General features: G+C 41.4%; 4 protein-coding genes across 4 annotated transcripts; 3 read left to right on the top strand and 1 right to left on the bottom strand.

Moving 5' to 3' along the window:
- Window positions 1-1,197: 1,197 nt before the first annotated feature.
- taar10 (trace amine-associated receptor 10) lies at window positions 1,198-2,238 on the bottom strand (the record flags this gene model as incomplete). The annotated part of the gene is made up of 1 exon (XM_079584207.1): window positions 1,198-2,238. One exon carries the CDS (start codon window positions 2,236-2,238, stop codon window positions 1,198-1,200), a length of 1,041 nt encoding a protein of 346 aa, XP_079440333.1.
- Window positions 2,239-6,050: 3,812 nt separating this feature from the next.
- LOC306983540 (trace amine-associated receptor 13c) lies at window positions 6,051-7,076 on the top strand (the record flags this gene model as incomplete). The annotated part of the gene is made up of 1 exon (XM_079584046.1): window positions 6,051-7,076. The coding sequence occupies one exon, from the start codon at window positions 6,051-6,053 to the stop codon at window positions 7,074-7,076; it is 1,026 nt and encodes a 341-aa protein (XP_079440172.1).
- Window positions 7,077-9,750: 2,674 nt separating this feature from the next.
- LOC306983528 (trace amine-associated receptor 13c-like) lies at window positions 9,751-10,776 on the top strand (the record flags this gene model as incomplete). The annotated part of the gene is made up of 1 exon (XM_079584029.1): window positions 9,751-10,776. The coding sequence occupies one exon, from the start codon at window positions 9,751-9,753 to the stop codon at window positions 10,774-10,776; it is 1,026 nt and encodes a 341-aa protein (XP_079440155.1).
- A 5,229-nt stretch (window positions 10,777-16,005) lies between these two features.
- Window positions 16,006-17,031, top strand: LOC306983481 (trace amine-associated receptor 13c-like; the record flags this gene model as incomplete). The annotated part of the gene is made up of 1 exon (XM_079583903.1): window positions 16,006-17,031. The coding sequence occupies one exon, from the start codon at window positions 16,006-16,008 to the stop codon at window positions 17,029-17,031; it is 1,026 nt and encodes a 341-aa protein (XP_079440029.1).
- Window positions 17,032-17,776: the final 745 nt, after the last annotated feature.

Below are 17,776 nucleotides of genomic sequence, written 5' to 3'. Positions count from 1 at the left end.
CTGGAGACTCTGGCATGGCGGCCATGATGGCTGGAGACTCTGGACTTGGGATCATTGAACTTGGAAGCGCTGTAAGCACTGGACTTGTGATAATCCGACTGGGAAGTGCTGGGAACTGTGGTGGGCCAAGTTCTGTGGCCACCAGGGCTTGATGCTCACTCCCCCAAACAAATATTTTAGGGGAAAGGTCCTCCTCTACCACTCCTGCAGTGACAGAAGCGCCACTCAGTATTAGTGCAGTCACATAGACTATCATAACAGTAATCTCCCCTTCAGGGAGCCATGATTTAATGGGTTAAAAATTCCCATTACAATTTTCGGATGAAGCAGCAGTAACTGATCGACTGGGTGAATAATAGGCCTGGCCCATCACTTTGTGATGTACAGATCCAGGAGCCGAATCTGTACATCACAAAGTCCTCTGTTATGAAAACCACATATACGTGTGTGTGTGTGTGTGTGTGTAAATATTCATATGCTTATTGAATTTGAGTTATTAAATGAAGAATATTTCAATGTTTAAAATAAAATGAGAAAAATGCAAAGGATTAAATGCTTACTGAAAGCACTGTATTATATATTAAAAATATATATTGGATTTTGGATATCTTTCATTGAATTTTCTACAACAAGGGGAGGCTTCACTTGCTCAGGCTATATTCTCCTGTGTTTCTTGGGAAGTTGCATTGTCTTTGATACTAAAAAATAAGTGTTTTTTTAGGAGAAGATTCTATTCATGACAAACATAAAAATAAATGTATTGTGTAATATTGAGAATATAGTACATGTGATTTATTTGACATATCAAAATATTCAGAATTACAAAACTGAACATTATGTATACATGTAATGGATGGGTCTCAAAGCATGATACATTATGCACTTTGATATTAGTTCACATTTGTCATGTAATGTTATAAAGCATTATAGTCTACATTTAACCTACACAGTTTTAATGTAGTACCTCAGTGAGGGGGGAAAAGTAATGCAATACCTGATTCTGATCTCACATTATTATTTTTTATTTATTTAAAAACAAATGCTCAGGTTATAAATAATGCATGTGTGATCTGGTTATTTGGCATCATGGTTACTGCACAGAGGTGTAATTATTTATAGTTATAATGTGGACACATAAAACATATCCAGGATATTTTGGTTTATTTACATTTATATATTGTTTACACAAAAAAAGATCTAATCACGTATTTCCATTAAGTCAAGTTGAGAAGAATTAACTTGAAATATTTTGGCCAAAAGAATAATTCTGAGAGCTTTTCTAAACCATCTATAAAAGAATGCATACACAAAAGGGTTACACAGAGAATTAAAATATCCAATCCACAACAAAACATCAAATACAGCCGGTGGTATTGTGTGATCAAGATACGGATCTACTAGATTACAGAAGAAAAAGGGTGCGATGCTCACAAAAAATACCCCCATGATGATAGCCAGTGTTTTTGTTGCCTTCCCCTCAGTTTTGTTCACAGATATGCTGGTTTTCTTGCCCACGTGTGCTGAATGCTGTATAGATTTTGATTGTTTTCGTGCAACAAGGAGAATTTTTAGATATATGCTGACAGAAATTATTGCAGGAAGGCCAAAAGCAAGAATTGAGGAAATGGTGCTGGCTGCGCTGGTTTGAAAGATAATACATGCTCCCTTACAAGCTATATTATCAAAATAAAACTCATTTGCACCCAATATGTTAAATTCTAGAAAAACCATAGCAAATCCAACAAAGGCTGCCAGACCCCAGCATAGGGAAATCATAATGAGGGAAATGGGTGGTGTGATTTTATTCCGGTACTGAAGCGGGTGACATACAGCATAATATCGATCGATAGAGATAAAAGAGATGTGCAAGAGAGATGTGATGCATAACATGATATCAACACTGCTGTGTATTTTACAGAACATGTCTCCCAAGTACCAGCAAGTCTCAACAGAGCGCAGCATGCTGGGAGGCATCACAAAGCCTCCGATTAGCAGATCCGCCACGGCCAGCGATAGGATGAGATAGTTTGTTGCCGTGTGCAGCTGCTTGAAATGAATGATAGCAATGATTACCAGCAGGTTCCCACATACTGTGGTAAGCGCTACGGCACTGAAGAACAAATAGAACAAAATCTGAATCTCAGACGGGTAGACAAATTTAACACATGAGTTGTTGAACGACTCGAAGCAGAGAACAGGCCCGTGGTCGATCCCAGTCTCAGGTCCATATCCAGACATGGTCTGTTAAAAACAAAAACATACGTTTATTTATAAGCCAACAATGACATGTTTTTCTTATCATTAGCATAACAGCAATTTTATTTTCCCCACTAATAAAATACCACTAATAATTATTACATTCAATTTCAAAGCTATAACCACACAAAAACATTAACAGCCCTTCAGCTTGAACAGAAATCACCATTAGACATTCATGACAAAGACATTACCTGTCCATGCAAGAGCGAATGTGCCGAAAGCACATATTTATATCTCTCACCCCTCCTGCTTTGCATCACTACTGTCACTACATCCTTCACCTGTCAACAACAGAGAGCTTTTCCCATGAGATGTCCCCTTTATTTGGATACTGAGTTGCATAAAACAATGAATGCAGTCTGTTAACCTGTCAGTGTCCCACTTTTTTATTGCCTTTTTCCCCTATAACATATTTTTGTAATCATCATAAATTAGGTATCATTCAAAAGCTTAAACACTCAAATTTCATCCTGCAAAACTGAACATTATGTTTCTTTAACATGTAGTTCTATGTCTGTTTTGTTTCATTGTGTTTTGGTTCTGTTTTCCCTGTTCTGGTTTGCCTGTGATTATTAGTTTCCATAGTTCCTAATTTACACACATAAACCAGTTCTGTTTTCTGTTTTCCATTATTACTCAGTATGTGCTTTTAAGCCTTCAATTCATTCAGTTCTTTGTTCAGGCTCATCTTTGCTCTATGTGGTTGTTTCACGAGTTCACACTTACAATAAGTCAGATGGAATAAAAGCGTATTTGGCGTGCTGTCCGAGGAGAGGGCTCCGGGCTCGGTATTCGGCCCGAACCCAGAGTACTTGTTACTAAAAATGATAGCCCGCAAGAAGCTTGCGATCCAAATTTTCTGTGCACTGAAAAAAGATTATAGAGGAAGTAATAGTTGGCAAGATGTGGGGAGCAAAGATTGTGTGTTCTGTAAATACAGTTGTGGGTATTAAATAGTTTTACAATGTGCTGCTTTTGCAGCTGGTCGAGCAAATATTTTTGGTTTGTTTCTGTTTGATATAATTGTAAAGCTGTGTACGCAAATTAATTCTGATATTCTGGTCTATAACTCCTCCCTGAACTTCCCGCTGTATCTTGCTCTCTCATTGGCTGTAGGTCATCGCCGATGTAATTTTCAGTCAGAACACATTTCACATATTGAATTGCAGACAGGTCCAGATATTTAGCATGTCAAACATCTCACAGGCGGCGACGCATCGTCGATTCTCTCAGGTCGCGTCTTTATGAATGCACACTGCATGATTGACAGTCACGTGAACAAGCACAGATTTGCCAGCTGATTTCAGGCATTTGTCTGCGATTTTGCAAAACGTGTCTGTGAGTTAAAACCGGCGCTAAAATCGTGCAGTGTTAACTCGGCATAACCCACTAAGGCAAGTCTGTCAATGAATAGTCATCAAGGAGATTTCGCTGCATGTGGAGTGGGTCATGTTGAACTGTGTGTTCCCATTCACCATCTGCCCCACTGAGGAGGACATTATCAGCCCCACTCCAGACCCGGAGCCCACCCAGCTGCCTCACACAGAGCGAACGCCAGAGCCCCCCACAGACGGAGAGCCAGAGCCCCCCACAGATGGAGAGCCAGAGCCTGCCACAATGAGTATGCCAGACAAGAGGACTGAGCCTATCATCGCCCCGGAGCCCGAGCCTAAGGAAAAGTCTGACCAGGTCCGCGAGCCGGCAACTCTGTGCGTCCCAGAAGTGGATATTTCCCTAAATCTCTCGTCCCCGCTGGTCCGGATACATGAGGGGGACGAGTGGAAGACAGCTTTTGTGACCCCTTCAGGACACTGAGTACTGCGTCACGCCGTATGGCCTGGTCAACGCCTCCTCAGTATTCCAGGATTTCATGAATGAGGTGCTCGGTTTGTGATAGTTTACATCGCCAACACGTTTCAAACGTAGTTCAAAAACTACGAGAATATCACCTCTTCCTGAAGGATAAGAAATGCAGTTTCAATCAATATTTTTTTTGATATAGTGCCTAAACAAAATCTGACAGGAATACATTTTGTATATACTCCCCCTTTGCAGACTTCTCCTGCCCAAAAAGAGCCTTACAACTTTCAACACACAGATCATGGGACTGTGCCATCGACCTGATACTGGGTGAGCCAGTGCCCACTCTCCATCCCAGAACAGAAAGCCATGGAGAACTATATCGAAGAGGCTCTCAATCAAGATTACATCCACTTCTGCGGCTTCCAGCTTCTTATTTGTGGCCCAGATGAATGGAAGCTTGCAGCCCTATACCTTTTTTTGTGCAAGTGAAATGAGAAAATACCTGCTCACATTTATTCCAGAACTACAATAACCATCATGTTTACACACAACGCCTCTGCACTTGGTCCCGATATTTCTCAACATCAGGACAGGAGAAATGTCAGTCAATTAATGGGAAAACAGTAACTTGTGTTACTGATTTGAAAAATTAACTGAATTTAAAATGAATGTGTTGAAAAACGAATCTGATTTGTTGATCTGACTAACTCGCGTTAGTAATGCATTACCCACAACACTGGTGTTAAGCTGTACATCATATAATATGTTTCATTAGAACATTAGTGTACAACAATATCCTAAGCAATTTTTGATTCCTTCGGTGAAACTGACATCATACCTGTGTAATTTCTGTCTCTAGAGAAATTTTGTGGAAATAACTAGGTTAGTTTTGTTTTCTTCATCTAAAAAAAGTTGGTGAGCAGAGGGACTTATTGAAGGTGTTAAACATGTTTGCAAAATGTTCTGCTGTTCATTGGCACATTTGCACCTGTCCTCATTAAACTACAAAGGAATCACACTTTATTCTGGTTGATCCCCACAGGAGTGAAAACATTCACCTGTACCTCAGATTGCATCATTGTTATTGTGCTAATTAGATAATACAGTCAACAAACAAACAAGATGTCTAGTGAAGCTAAGAAAAGTCCATGTATTAAAACAAACTAAATTAACATATACATGAAAAATTGTATAGAAAATGAAATGGACTTTTAATATGGTGTTCCTGTTGTGTTTTTGTATAGAACATTTGTTTGTAGAATTGGATATAATGCAAGAACTAGGCCCAGGATATAGGGTTAAATTCATAAACAAGATTTAAAAAATAGTATTTTGATCTGCTCCAAAGCCTAGTGAGGAAACTTTTTATTTTTTAATATTCTTTTCAGTGTTAACTGAATTATAATGGACACTTGTCTCACTTCATCCAACATCCTGGATATATTTTACTGAGCATATCGCAATGCATTAAAGGGACTGTAAATGATCTTAATAAATCTTTGTATCGTTGACGTCCATGTTGAGTGCTATATGTACCGGTAAATAAAGTATCAGGATGTATTAAATTGATCATAAGTGACAGAAAAGGTTTGTAAAGTATTATATATATAATCAATATATATATAATAAAATATTTGTATTTCAAATAAATGCTGTTCTTTTGTTGTTGTTTTTAAATCCACAAAAATATTAAGCATTTGGTTAAAATAATGCAGCATTAGTGAGACTTTTTTCAAAAACAATAAAAATCCTACAAACTCCAATAATCTGAATGGTATAGTGTATGCACCAGGAATTATTAAGATGAAATAATGCAAACAGTATTTCAAGTGCTTAGCTGTTTTTTGCTGCCTCGTCATGTAGGAGGGTCAGAGAAGATGAAAAAGAGTATTTAAGGGCCTCTTCTCACACTGTTAAAGTTACTACTGTAAATACCAGTTGTCCAACTAAGACAGAATTGTAGGTTCTTGTTTTTTGAGACAGGCAGGATGGATTTATCTTCTCAAGAATATGATCCCACTGAGTTTTGTTTTCCTGCAGTGAACAACTCTTGTTTAAAAGGCACACATCTTGTGTCCACTCAGACTGTGTTATATCTCATATTGGTGTCGGCGATGACTGTGACTATTCTAGGAAATTCAGTGGTCATCATCTCCATAGCGCACTTCAAACAGCTCCAGACTCCCACTAATATCCTGGTGATGTCTCTGGCTCTCGCGGACCTTCTGCTTGGACTGGTGGTCATGCCTTTAAGTATGATCCGTTCTGTCGATGGCTGCTGGTACTATGGAGATACTTTCTGTTTGCTCCACTCCAGTATCGACATATTTCTCACATCTGTGTCTATATTCCATCTAATTTTTATTGCTATTGATCGACATCAGGCTGTGTGTTATCCACTTCAATACCCTAGGAGAATAACCATACCTGTTGCATGGGTCATGGTGCTGATAAGTTGGAGCATGGCAGCATTATATTCATATGGTTTACTGTACTCAAAAGCTAATGTGGAAGGGCTGGAAGATTTTATTGCATCCATATACTGTATGGGAAGTTGCAGTCTACTTTTCAATGCATTGTGGGGGGCTTTAGACACATTTATAGGTTTTTTCTTGCCTTGTTCTGTCATGGTTGGACTGTATGCAAGAATTTTTGTGATTGCAAAAAAGCATGCTAGAAAACTTGACGATGCAAACCATCATGAAAATGAGAATGTGTTTAAGAGCTCTCGACGATCTGAGCGCAAAGCAGCAAAAACTCTCGGTGTGGTCGTGGGTGCCTTTATTATTTGCTGGCTGCCGTTTTTTATTAACTCTATGATTGATCCCTACATCAACTTTTCCACCCCAGTTGCTCTTTTTGAAGTGTTTGTCTGGTTAGGTTACATTAACTCAACCATAAACCCCATCATATACGGCCTTTTCTATCCATGGTTTAGAAAAACCCTTTCTCTCATTTTGACAATGAGAATATTTGAACCAAACTCGTCTGATATCAATGTTTTCACTGTTTGATTCAATTTCTGATCTCACTGTGCAGCACATGGTTTTCTTTGCAGATCACACAAAAGACAGTGTAAAATCAGATTTTATCTGTACTGTTGTAAATTAAAGGGTGATCTATCAGATCTCTGGCACACTTACTGTGCATTACTGTGCATTATGCATGACATTAAATACACATTGCATGCAGAATGATGAAATGCCTATATATATATATATATATATATATATATATATGTGTGTGTGTGTGTGTGTGTGTGTGTGTGTGTGTGTGTGTGTGTGTGTGTGTGTGTGTGTGTGTGTGTGTGTGTGTGTGTGTGTGTGTGTGTGTTTGTGTGTTTGTGTGTTTGTGTGTGTGTGAGAATTGGTCCCAAAGACGTATTTTTTGGTTAGGGCAAGAACATAAAGCTCTTTTTCCCTCTTGTACACTTAACCAGTGATGTCTGTTAAACGTAGGGTGATAGGATGTATTTGTCTTTTGGGGAAGCCACTAAACAGATCAGTACCATAATCAATTCTGCTAGTAACAAATGGATGGACTTTTAGCTTTGCAATGGGATAAAATGGCATAGTCGTTTACACTATTTAATTTAATCCAGTGTTTTTATAGTTAACTTAAACACTAAAACTAAAATCAAGTAACATTTTCACTTCTTGAAGTAAAATGAATATAACTAACAATTTTGAAAAATGTATATGGAATTTTGCAGCATTTATTATAAATTATTTATCTGTGCACATTTTTTTTTTCAATGCCCTCATAATCTTTAATTAAAAAAAAACTTCCCCTCCCTATGGCAGTGACATCTTTTCTCATCCATATCACCCTGCAGCCCAAGACTGGTTGCCCACTGAAGCTAAGCTGGATTGAGCCTGGTCAGTACCTGGATGGGAGACCTCCTGGGAAAACTAAAGTGGTGCATCCATAATCACATACTGTCCGAGTAGGTACTACATTTGAATTTGAACTTACTTCTTGACCGTTAATAAAGTATGTTCTATAGTATGAATGTGTATAGTATGAATGTAATCCGGACGTACTACATCCATGTTGTCATTATTATATGACCTACCAGCGTCAGTTGTGTCGCTACACCTCCATACATAAATCCCCACCACACTGGTGGTGGTTGAGGAGAGACACCCTGATATGAATGTAAAGCACTTTGGGTGTACAGTACATCAGAAAAGCGCTAAATAAATGCCTTATTAATTTATTTATTCTGATGACGTGTTTACTGGCGCGAGGGTGGGACAATCTGTCACACATATGAAATCACCAAAAGCAAACCACAACCATCCAATCAATTCCCGTTGGACAAAATCAAGTCCCGCCCTAAATTTTTTCTTGTTTGAGATAAGGAAGAAAAGACAATTGAAACTTCCATTTTCTGCTGACTTACTGTATGTGAAAATATGTAAACTAAAACACTATCTCAATGACAAAAATATCACTGATTAAAACAATACTTTTATATGTATAAACCAAGCGCAACCTTCCGGTCTCTCTCTTGAATGCAACGCGGAAGTGAAGTAAACTGCAATTCTTCGACTGGCCGCTAGAGACAGGCTCCAAAAGAGAGTCAATCCCATAGACCCCCCATGTTAAAATGGCCAACTTTACAGCAGAAAAAAATATGTTTACAGCCTGGTACAGAAAGTGCTTTTGATGTATATAGCTAATTTTGCCCATCATGAAAACTGTGAGATCATGTCTCATCAATTTAAATTGTATTAAGCCTTAAAGTTCTGCATAATTAAGGGCGTGGTAACTTGAGTGACAGGTGGATTGCCGTTACTGTCACTACTAGCGGTTTGCCTGTGTAACCCCTCCACCCAGGTCCTATTCGCCCCGTTCTGTGCGGGCCTCGAACCCAGGTCTCCGGCGTGAGAGTCAGGCGTTTACTCGCACAGCGACTACTTGCTGGCCTCCGTTACACTCACCCCCTTAAACCTCACTCCCATCTGGGTCACGGCACCACACTGTATAAAATGTGGCTGCGATTAGTTATAACAACTTAAAATTTGTTGAGATAACTTAAATATCCAACTTAACTAAACTAAACTAATGCTACTAAACTAAACTAAACTTAAAACTAATGTCAAACATGAATACATACTTTTTGAAGTTGAAACAATGTTGGATTTTAAGTTATGATAAATAATCGCAGCAATTTTTTTTACAGTGCAATGTAACCCCTCCACCCAGGTCCTACTCGCCCCGCTCTGTGCGGGCCTCGAACCCGGGACTAGCGGCTGTCGCTAGAGCGCCTATTGAGATCAGAGGAGTGAGGTTTACTCGCACAGCGACTACTAGCTGGCCTCCATTACACCTGCTGTCTGTTAGCGTCACCTCAGCTAATCCCGGCTTTTTGCCTTTGGGCTTCAAAAATGCTCTTCAGAAACCTAAGGGTGATGTCACGGACACTACGTCCATATTTTTTTACAGTCTATGGAATAAACATAACAATTATTAATAGACAAACAGAAAATTTAAATATTGTAATTTCTGTCTGTATATTTATTTTTAACTCTTCATTTTTAATGAGTTCTTAATTGTCATTTGTTGTCTTGTGATAATATGGGAGGGTCAGAGAAGAGCTGAAGAGTATTTAAAGGCCTAACCAGTCCAGCTAAAGCAGAATACATTCATGTTTCCGTAGACTGAGAAAACATGACAGGCAGGATGGATTTATCTTCACAAGAATACGATCTCACTGAGTTTTGTTTTCCTGCAGTGAACAACTCTTGTTTTAAAGGCACACACCTTGTGTCCACTCAGACTGTGTTGTATCTCATATTGGTGTCGGCAATGACTGTGACTATTCTAGGAAATTCGGTGGTCATCATCTCCATAGCGCACTTCAAACAGCTCCAGACTCCCACTAATATCCTGGTGATGTCTCTGGCTCTCGCGGACCTTCTGCTTGGATTAGTGGTCATGCCTTTCAGTATGATCCGTTCTGTCAATGGCTGCTGGTACTATGGAGATACTCTCTGTTTGCTCCACTCCACTTTTGACTTATTTCTCACATCTGTGTCTATTTTGCATCTTGTTTGTATTGCTATTGATCGACATCAGGCTGTGTGTTATCCACTTCAATACCCTACGAGAATAACTATACCTGTTGCATGGGTCATGGTGCTGATAAGTTGGAGCATGGTTGCATTATATTCATATGGTTTACTGTACTCAAAAGCTAATGTGGAAGGACTGGAGGGATTTATTGCATCCATATACTGTGTGGGAAGTTGCACTCTGCTTTTCAGTAAATTGTGGTCGGTTTTAGACACATTACTTACTTTTTTCTTGCCTTGTTCTGTCATGGTTGGATTTTATCTGAGGATTTTTGTAGTTGCAAAAAAACATGTAAGAACAATCGGTCAGGCAAACCATCATGAAAATGAGAATGTGTTTAAGAGCTCTCGACGATCTGAGCGCAAAGCAGCAAAAACTCTCGGTGTGGTCGTGGGTGCCTTTATTATTTGCTGGCTGCCATTTTTTATTAACTCTATGATTGATCCCTACATCAACTTTTCCACCCCAGGTGCTCTTTTTGAAGTGTTTGTCTGGTTAGGTTACATTAACTCAACCATAAACCCCATCATATATGGCTTTTTCTACCCATGGTTTAGAAAAACCCTTTCTCTAATTATAACAATGAGAATATTTGAACCAAACTCGTCTGATATCAATGTTTTCACTGTTTGATTCCATTTCTGATCTCACTGTGCAGCACATGCTTCCTTTTGCAGATCACATAAAAGACAGTGTAAAATCATATTTAATCTGTACTGCTGTAAATTAAAGGGTGATCTATCAGATCTCTGGCACACTCTGCATTACTGTGCATTATGCATGACATTAAATACACGTTGCATGCAGAATGATGAAACGTCACTTGAATAAAAAAAATAAAAAAAAGGTTTTAATCAATTTTCAGTTCACATGCAATAGTGGTATGCTTGTGTAAAGCTTAGTGCATATTTCCTCAGTAGGTTTCAGTATTTATTTTAACCCAAGGAGGTCTATAAATGCCTTCCAGGAGAAAGATATCCCTTTGCATTTTTATTCTTCTCAATAGCAATAGCAATAGCTGGCCAGAAATACATGATTTTCTAGTTGCTATTTAAAAAATTAGATTATATACAGCTGAAGATGTATTGTAGCCTATATATATAAAAAATAGGGGATGGGGTTATAAATTGGTCCCAAAGACGTATTTTTGGTTAGGGCAAGAATATAAAGCTCTTTTTCCCTCTTGTACACTTAACCAGTGATGTCTGTTAAACGTAGGGTGATAGGATGTATTTGTCTTTTGGGGAGGCAACTAAAAAAAAAAAACTTTCCCTCCCTATGGCAGTGACATCTTTTCTCATCCATATCACCCTGCAGCCCAAGACTGGTTGCCCACTGAAGCTAAGCTGGGTTGAGCCTGGTCAGTACCTGGATGGGAGACCTCCTTGGAAAACGTCTCGGTTACGTATGTAACCCTCGTTCCCGGAAGGAGGGAACGGAGACGTATGTCGTAAATGACAAATAGGAATCTCGCTAGAGAGCTGATCTACTTCGAGTGAAACTAAACGAGCCAATACACATTGGAGTGCAATCATTTGCAACAGCTGCTCAGCCTCGCAGCGCGGGTATATATGAGCAGCAGGTGTGATTGCACTTCAGTTTTTTGCTGAGGAGCCAAGCCGATAAGCTGCTGCAAGCCGACAGAGCCGGGCCTCTCTGTGTTTCTACCCGTCTAGGGTGAGAACACGGGAGGAGACCGGCTCTACACATAGGCTATAGTATCTAGCGAACGTGTTAGGTGTCGCCCAGCCCGCAGCTCTACAGATATCTGTTAGCGAGGAGCCACGTGCCAGTGCCCAGGAGGATGCAACGCCTCTCGTGGAGTGTGCATGCAACCTGAGCGGGCAGGGCACGCCTTGAGCTTTGTAAGCCAAGGCGATGGCATCCACTATCCAGTGGGCCATCCTCTGCTTGGAGACAGCCTTTCCCTTCTGCTGGCCTCCGTAACAGACAAAGAGCTGGTCTGAGGTCCTGACGCTTTGAGTTCTGTCCACGTACAAAAGCAGAACGCGAACGGGACAGAGCAAAGCCAGGGCAGGGTCTGCCTCCTCCAGGGGAAGCGTTTGCAGGTTCACTACCTGGTCTCTGAAGGGAGTGGTAGGAACCTTGGGCACATAGCCAGGCCGGGGTCTCAGTACAACGTGGTTGTCAGCCGGCCCGAACTCTAGGCACGATTCGTCAACCGAAAATGCCTACAGGTCCCCTACTCTCTTGATAGAGGCCAATGCAACCAGCAGCAAAGTCTTCATGGAAAGAAGCTTTAAGTCTGCTGACTGCAAAGGCTCAAAGGGAGCATCCTGAAGTGCTCAGAGCACCGGGAAAAGGTCCCAAGAGGGTATGGAGGGGGGTCGAGGAGGATTTAATCGTCTCGCCCACCTAGTGAACCTGACAACCAGGTCGTGCTTTCCAACTATTTTGCCATCTATGTGGTCATGATTAGCAGCAGCATGTACTTTGAGGGTGGAGGGGGACAGTCTTCAGTCCAAGCCTTGCTACAAGAAGGAAAGCACGGACCCTATCGAACATCTCCAGGGGTCTTCTCTGTGAGAAGAACATCACTCGACGAACAGGTTCCACTTCAAGGCATAAACACAACTCGTGGACAGCGCCTGTGCTGAAGTGATGGTGTTAAGTACCTCTGGGGGTAAGTCACCTAGAACCTCCGCGTCCCGTTCAGGGACCAGACATGGAGTTTCCAGAGGTCCGAATGCGGGTGTCATAGGGTGCCCCGTCTCTGAGTCAGAAGATCCTTCCAGGGACTGACTCAAGGAGCATGAGTTCTGGGAACCAAGTCCGGGTGGGCCAATAGGGAGCCACCAGAAGGACCTGCTGCTCTTCCTCCCCGACTTTGCACAGGGTCTGTGCAAGTAGGCTCACTGGGGGAAACGCATATTTGCGGAGGCCCCGGCGCCAGCTGTGTGCCAGTGCGTCCGTGCCAAGTGTTCCCTCGGTCAGGGAGAAAAACAACTGGCAGTGTGAGGTCTCTGAAGAGGCAAACAGGACTACCTGAGCTTCCCCGAACTCTCTCTAGATCAGCTGAACCGCCTGGGGGTAGAGTCGCCATTCTCCCGAAAGCTCGTGACAGCTCGTTGGCCACACGGTTGAGCACACTGGGGACATTCATGGCTCGAAGCGACCTCAGATGCTTCTGACTCCAGAGGAGGGGATGGCGGGCGAGTTGCGACATGCGACGGGAGCGTAGACCACCTTGTCAGTTGATGTACGCAGCGGTTGCAGTGTTGTCCAAACGGACCAGCGCGTCCCTGCCCTGTAGCGGCCTTTTTAAGCTGCTCAGAGAGAGACGTACTGCTAGCAACTCAAGGAAGTTGACATGCCAATGCAGATAGGGGCCCGTCCAAACCCTGACACTGCATGCCGGTTGTACGTGGCACCCCAGCCGGTGGCAGAACTGCTGGGCCAGTTCTCAACAGTGTCGCCGAAAAGGCCACCTCATGAGATGGGAGTATCGAGAAAGCGTACTTTGACAAGCTCGCACACCTCTACAAGGACAGCTAGGGGCACTTCTGGACCACCAAGGTGGACATCGTCTGATCGAGGGCCAGCGCTGTGACTTGAACACGCTCCGTCGACAAGCACAGCTCAACCCCGGCTCAGAACTACCCTCGTGCAATAAGAGTGCCTTGGCCTTGCATGCAGGGTAGAGGTGGCCTGCCAGAGGCACAGCCACCCCACCATCAATGGTAGTGAGAGAGGTGAAAACTTTATGCAAAATTTGCCACTTTTGGTGTTCCATATTTTGGCACCAATATAGCACCACAAGTTTTCAATGCATGTCCGAGAAAGACCCGGGAAAACATCAGCTGTCAGTTCTGAATCTGATTCAGCATAAGCACACACACGATTACAGTGGGAACTTAGCATCATCCTCATTTCCAGAAAGAAACAGCCCCTCTCTCCGATGTAGCAATCGACATCTGCCCTCAGCTCTCAGGATCACCCAAGCTATTCTACTGAAGTAGACCTCTCCTGGTGGCCACCAGGGAGGGCGCTACAACGGATAATAGACATGGGGACCGCCCGGCAGCTCGACGGCACACAACACGCTGATGTCCCAGAGTGTCGAGCAGACCTGCAGCTGTGCTTTTACACACAAGCAGCGGCTGGCCAACAACAGAAGGGACTCAAGCTCTCTGGAGAAAGCAGAGTCAACCGGCGTGCCGACGTGGTCATGTTCCCGTGAAAACATGAACCACCCACGAACACAATCTCACATGTTTCCTTTAGAAAGACGCAACTCACACCCATGTAAGCTCTTTTAGGTGAATGCTCTTCTTGGTACTGAAGCACGCAGGGGAATGGTCGCAGCGGACACAGACAGGAATGTGCAACCTGTCGTGCGCTGTCTCTCTTCACGGCGGTCTTACCAGCTGTAAGAACGGCTATTTAGCGCTCTTGGCGCACCGTTACCAGCTGTGAAAACAGCTTTTTTGTTTTGCCCAGTAGCACAAAAACAAAGACAAAAGAGAAAAGAAAGTTGACCCCGCTGCCGCACTGTATCGCCCGCACCAGACACGAGAGATCTTCCTGAAGAGCTTGCTCGTTGTTTGATCACTCAAAATTAGATAAATTAAACCGCATCAGTTGGCTCCGAAGCAAAAATCTGAAGTGCAATCACACCTGCTGCTCATATATACCCGCGCTGTGAGGCTGAGCAGCTGTTGCAAATGATTGCACGCCAATGTGTATTGGCTCGTTTAGTTTCACTTGAAGTAGATCGGAAGTAGACATACATCATAGTGACCGACTGATAGGGAACTGCAGTGGTGTGTCCAAAATCACATACTGTCCAAGTAGGTACTACATTTGAATATGAACTTACTTCTTGACCGTTAAAAAAGTATGTTCTATAGTATGAATGTAATCCGGACGTACTACAATCCACCATGTTGTCATTATTATGTGACCTACCAGCGTCACTTGTGTCACTACACCTCCATACATAAATCCCCACCACACTGGTGGTGGTTGAGGAGAGACCCCCTGATATGAATGTAAAGCACTTTGGGTGTACAGTAGTACATCAGAAAAGCGCTAAATAAATGCCTTATTAATTTATTTATTCTGATGACGTGTTTACTGGCGCGAGGGTGGGACAATCTGTCACACATATGAAATCACCAAAAGCAAACCACAACCATCTAATCAATTCCCGTTGGACAAAAGTCCCGCCCTACATTTTTTCTTGTTTGAGATAAGGAAGAAAAGACAATTGAAACTTCCGTTTTCTGCTGACTTATGTGAAAATATAAAAATGTAAAATAAAACACTATCTCAATGACAAAAAATATCACTGATTAAAACAATACTTTTATATGTATAAACCAAGTGGCAACCTTCCGGTCTCTCTCTTGAATGCAACACGGAAGTGAAGTAAATTGCAATTCTTCGACTGGCCGCTAGAGACAGGCTCCAAAAGAGAGTCAATCCCATAGACCCCCCATGTTAAAATGCCCAACTTTACAGCAGAAAAAAATATGTTTACAGCCTGGTACAAAAAGTGCTTTTGATGTATATAGCTAATTTTGCCCATCATGAAAACTGTGAGATCATGTCTCATCAATTTAAATTGTATTAAGCCTTAAAGTTCTGCATAATTAAGGGCGTGGTAACTTGAGTGTCACTATTAGCCGTTTGTCTGCTAAGAAAATTTAAATAATGTATTTTCTGTCTGTATATTTATTTTTAACTCTTCATTTTTAATGAGTTCTTAATTGTCATTTGTTGTCTTGTGATAATATGGGAGGGTCAGAGAAGAGCTGAAGAGTATTTAAAGGCCTAACCAGTCCAGCTAAAGCAGAATGCATTCATGTTTCCGTAGACTAAGAAAACATGACAGGCAGGATGGATTTATCTTCTCAAGAATATGATCCCACTGAATATTGTTTTCCTGCAGTGAACAACTCTTGTTTTAAAGGCACACACCTTGTGTCCACTCAGACTGTGTTGTATCTCATATTGGTGTCGGCGATGACTGTGACTATTCTAGGAAATTCAGTGGTCATCATCTCCATAGCGCACTTCAAACAGCTCCAGACTCCCACTAATATCCTGGTGATGTCTCTGGCTCTCGCGGACCTTCTGCTTGGATTAGTGGTCATGCCTTTAAGTATGATCCGTACTGTCAATGGCTGCTGGTACTATGGAGATACTCTCTGTTTGCTCCACTCCACTTTTGACTTATTTCTCACATCTGTGTCTATTTTGCATCTCGTTTGTATTGCTATTGATCGACATCAGGCTGTGTGTTATCCACTTCATTACCCTAGGAGAATAACCATACCTGTTGCATGGGTCATGGTGCTGATAAGTTGGAGCATGGTTGCATTATATTCATATGGTTTACTGTACTCAAAAGCTAATGTGGAAGGAATGGAGGGATTTATTGCATCCATATACTGTGTGGGAAGTTGCACTCTATTTTTCACTAAATTGTGGTCAGTTTTAGACACATTACTTACTTTTTTCTTGCCTTGTTCTGTTATGGTTGGACTGTATCTGAGGATTTTTGTAGTTGCAAAAAAACATGTAAGAACAATCGGTCAGGCAAACCATCATGAAAATGAGAATGTGTTTAAAAGCTCTCAACGATCTGAGCGCAAAGCAGCAAAAACTCTCGGTGTGGTCATGGGTGCCTTTATTATTTGCTGGCTGCCGTTTTTTATTATTTTTATGATAGATTCCCATATCAACTTTTCCACCCCAGTTGCACTTTTTGAAGTGTTTGTCTGGTTAGGTTACATTAACTCAACCATAAACCCCATCATATATGGCTTTTTCTACCCATGGTTTAGAAAAACCCTTTCTCTAATTATAACAATGAGAATATTTGAACTGAACTCGTCTGATATCACAGTTTTCACTGTTTGACTTTATTTAATTGCGATCTAACCTCACATAAATAAAGAACAGTGTAAAATCCCATGTGTTTTATCTTTGAAAAAAATAAGCCTATATAAAAATGTAAACATTTTTTTGGGGAAAAAGCAAAAGTTGTCCGTCTTTAGTTCAATCACTACTGTGTTTTTTTTGTGGGTGGGGGGGGAGACGAGATCTTCTCTACTTTACACAATAGGCCTACTGAAATGTTGTGAAGCAGGCATGACTGTTTTTTTAAACATAAACATACATACATACCAGGTCATAAACTGCCCACTCATTTAGTAGGACATGAGGAGAAAAATTAGGAAAACCTCGCATACTTATAAACAGTATGTGTATAGAGTGCTGCAGTATATGTATTTTTGTAGGCCAATCCGGAAGTTTGCATCACACTGGTTCCCTCGACAAAAACCGAATAGGATTCTTTTTTCATTGAATTTTGGATTATTGCAGACAATAAGCTCTGTAACTAACAAAAGTTTATGATTCTCACCTATTTTGTTCATCATGATAATCTTTACAAATGAACCCAACTTTTATACATTTTCAAGTGTAAAGACAGCCGGCAGAAGTCAAAATCTAAACATAGACTATAAACGAACTACACCATGGTTGCATGACTTCAACATCATCACCACTAAGCTTCCGACAAGTTACTCGTTCAATCTTTGTTTGAAAACATTTTCCCTGAAATTTAGAGTTTTAATAATTTGCAAGAGCCGATTATAAACAC

This window comes from Phoxinus phoxinus (genome assembly GCF_949152265.1).
Source record: "Phoxinus phoxinus genome assembly, chromosome: 16".
Lineage (NCBI taxonomy): Eukaryota > Metazoa > Chordata > Actinopteri > Cypriniformes > Leuciscidae > Phoxinus > Phoxinus phoxinus.
The sequence above is the reverse complement of the archived record's forward strand: the minus strand, read 5'-3'. Positions and strand labels throughout refer to the sequence as shown.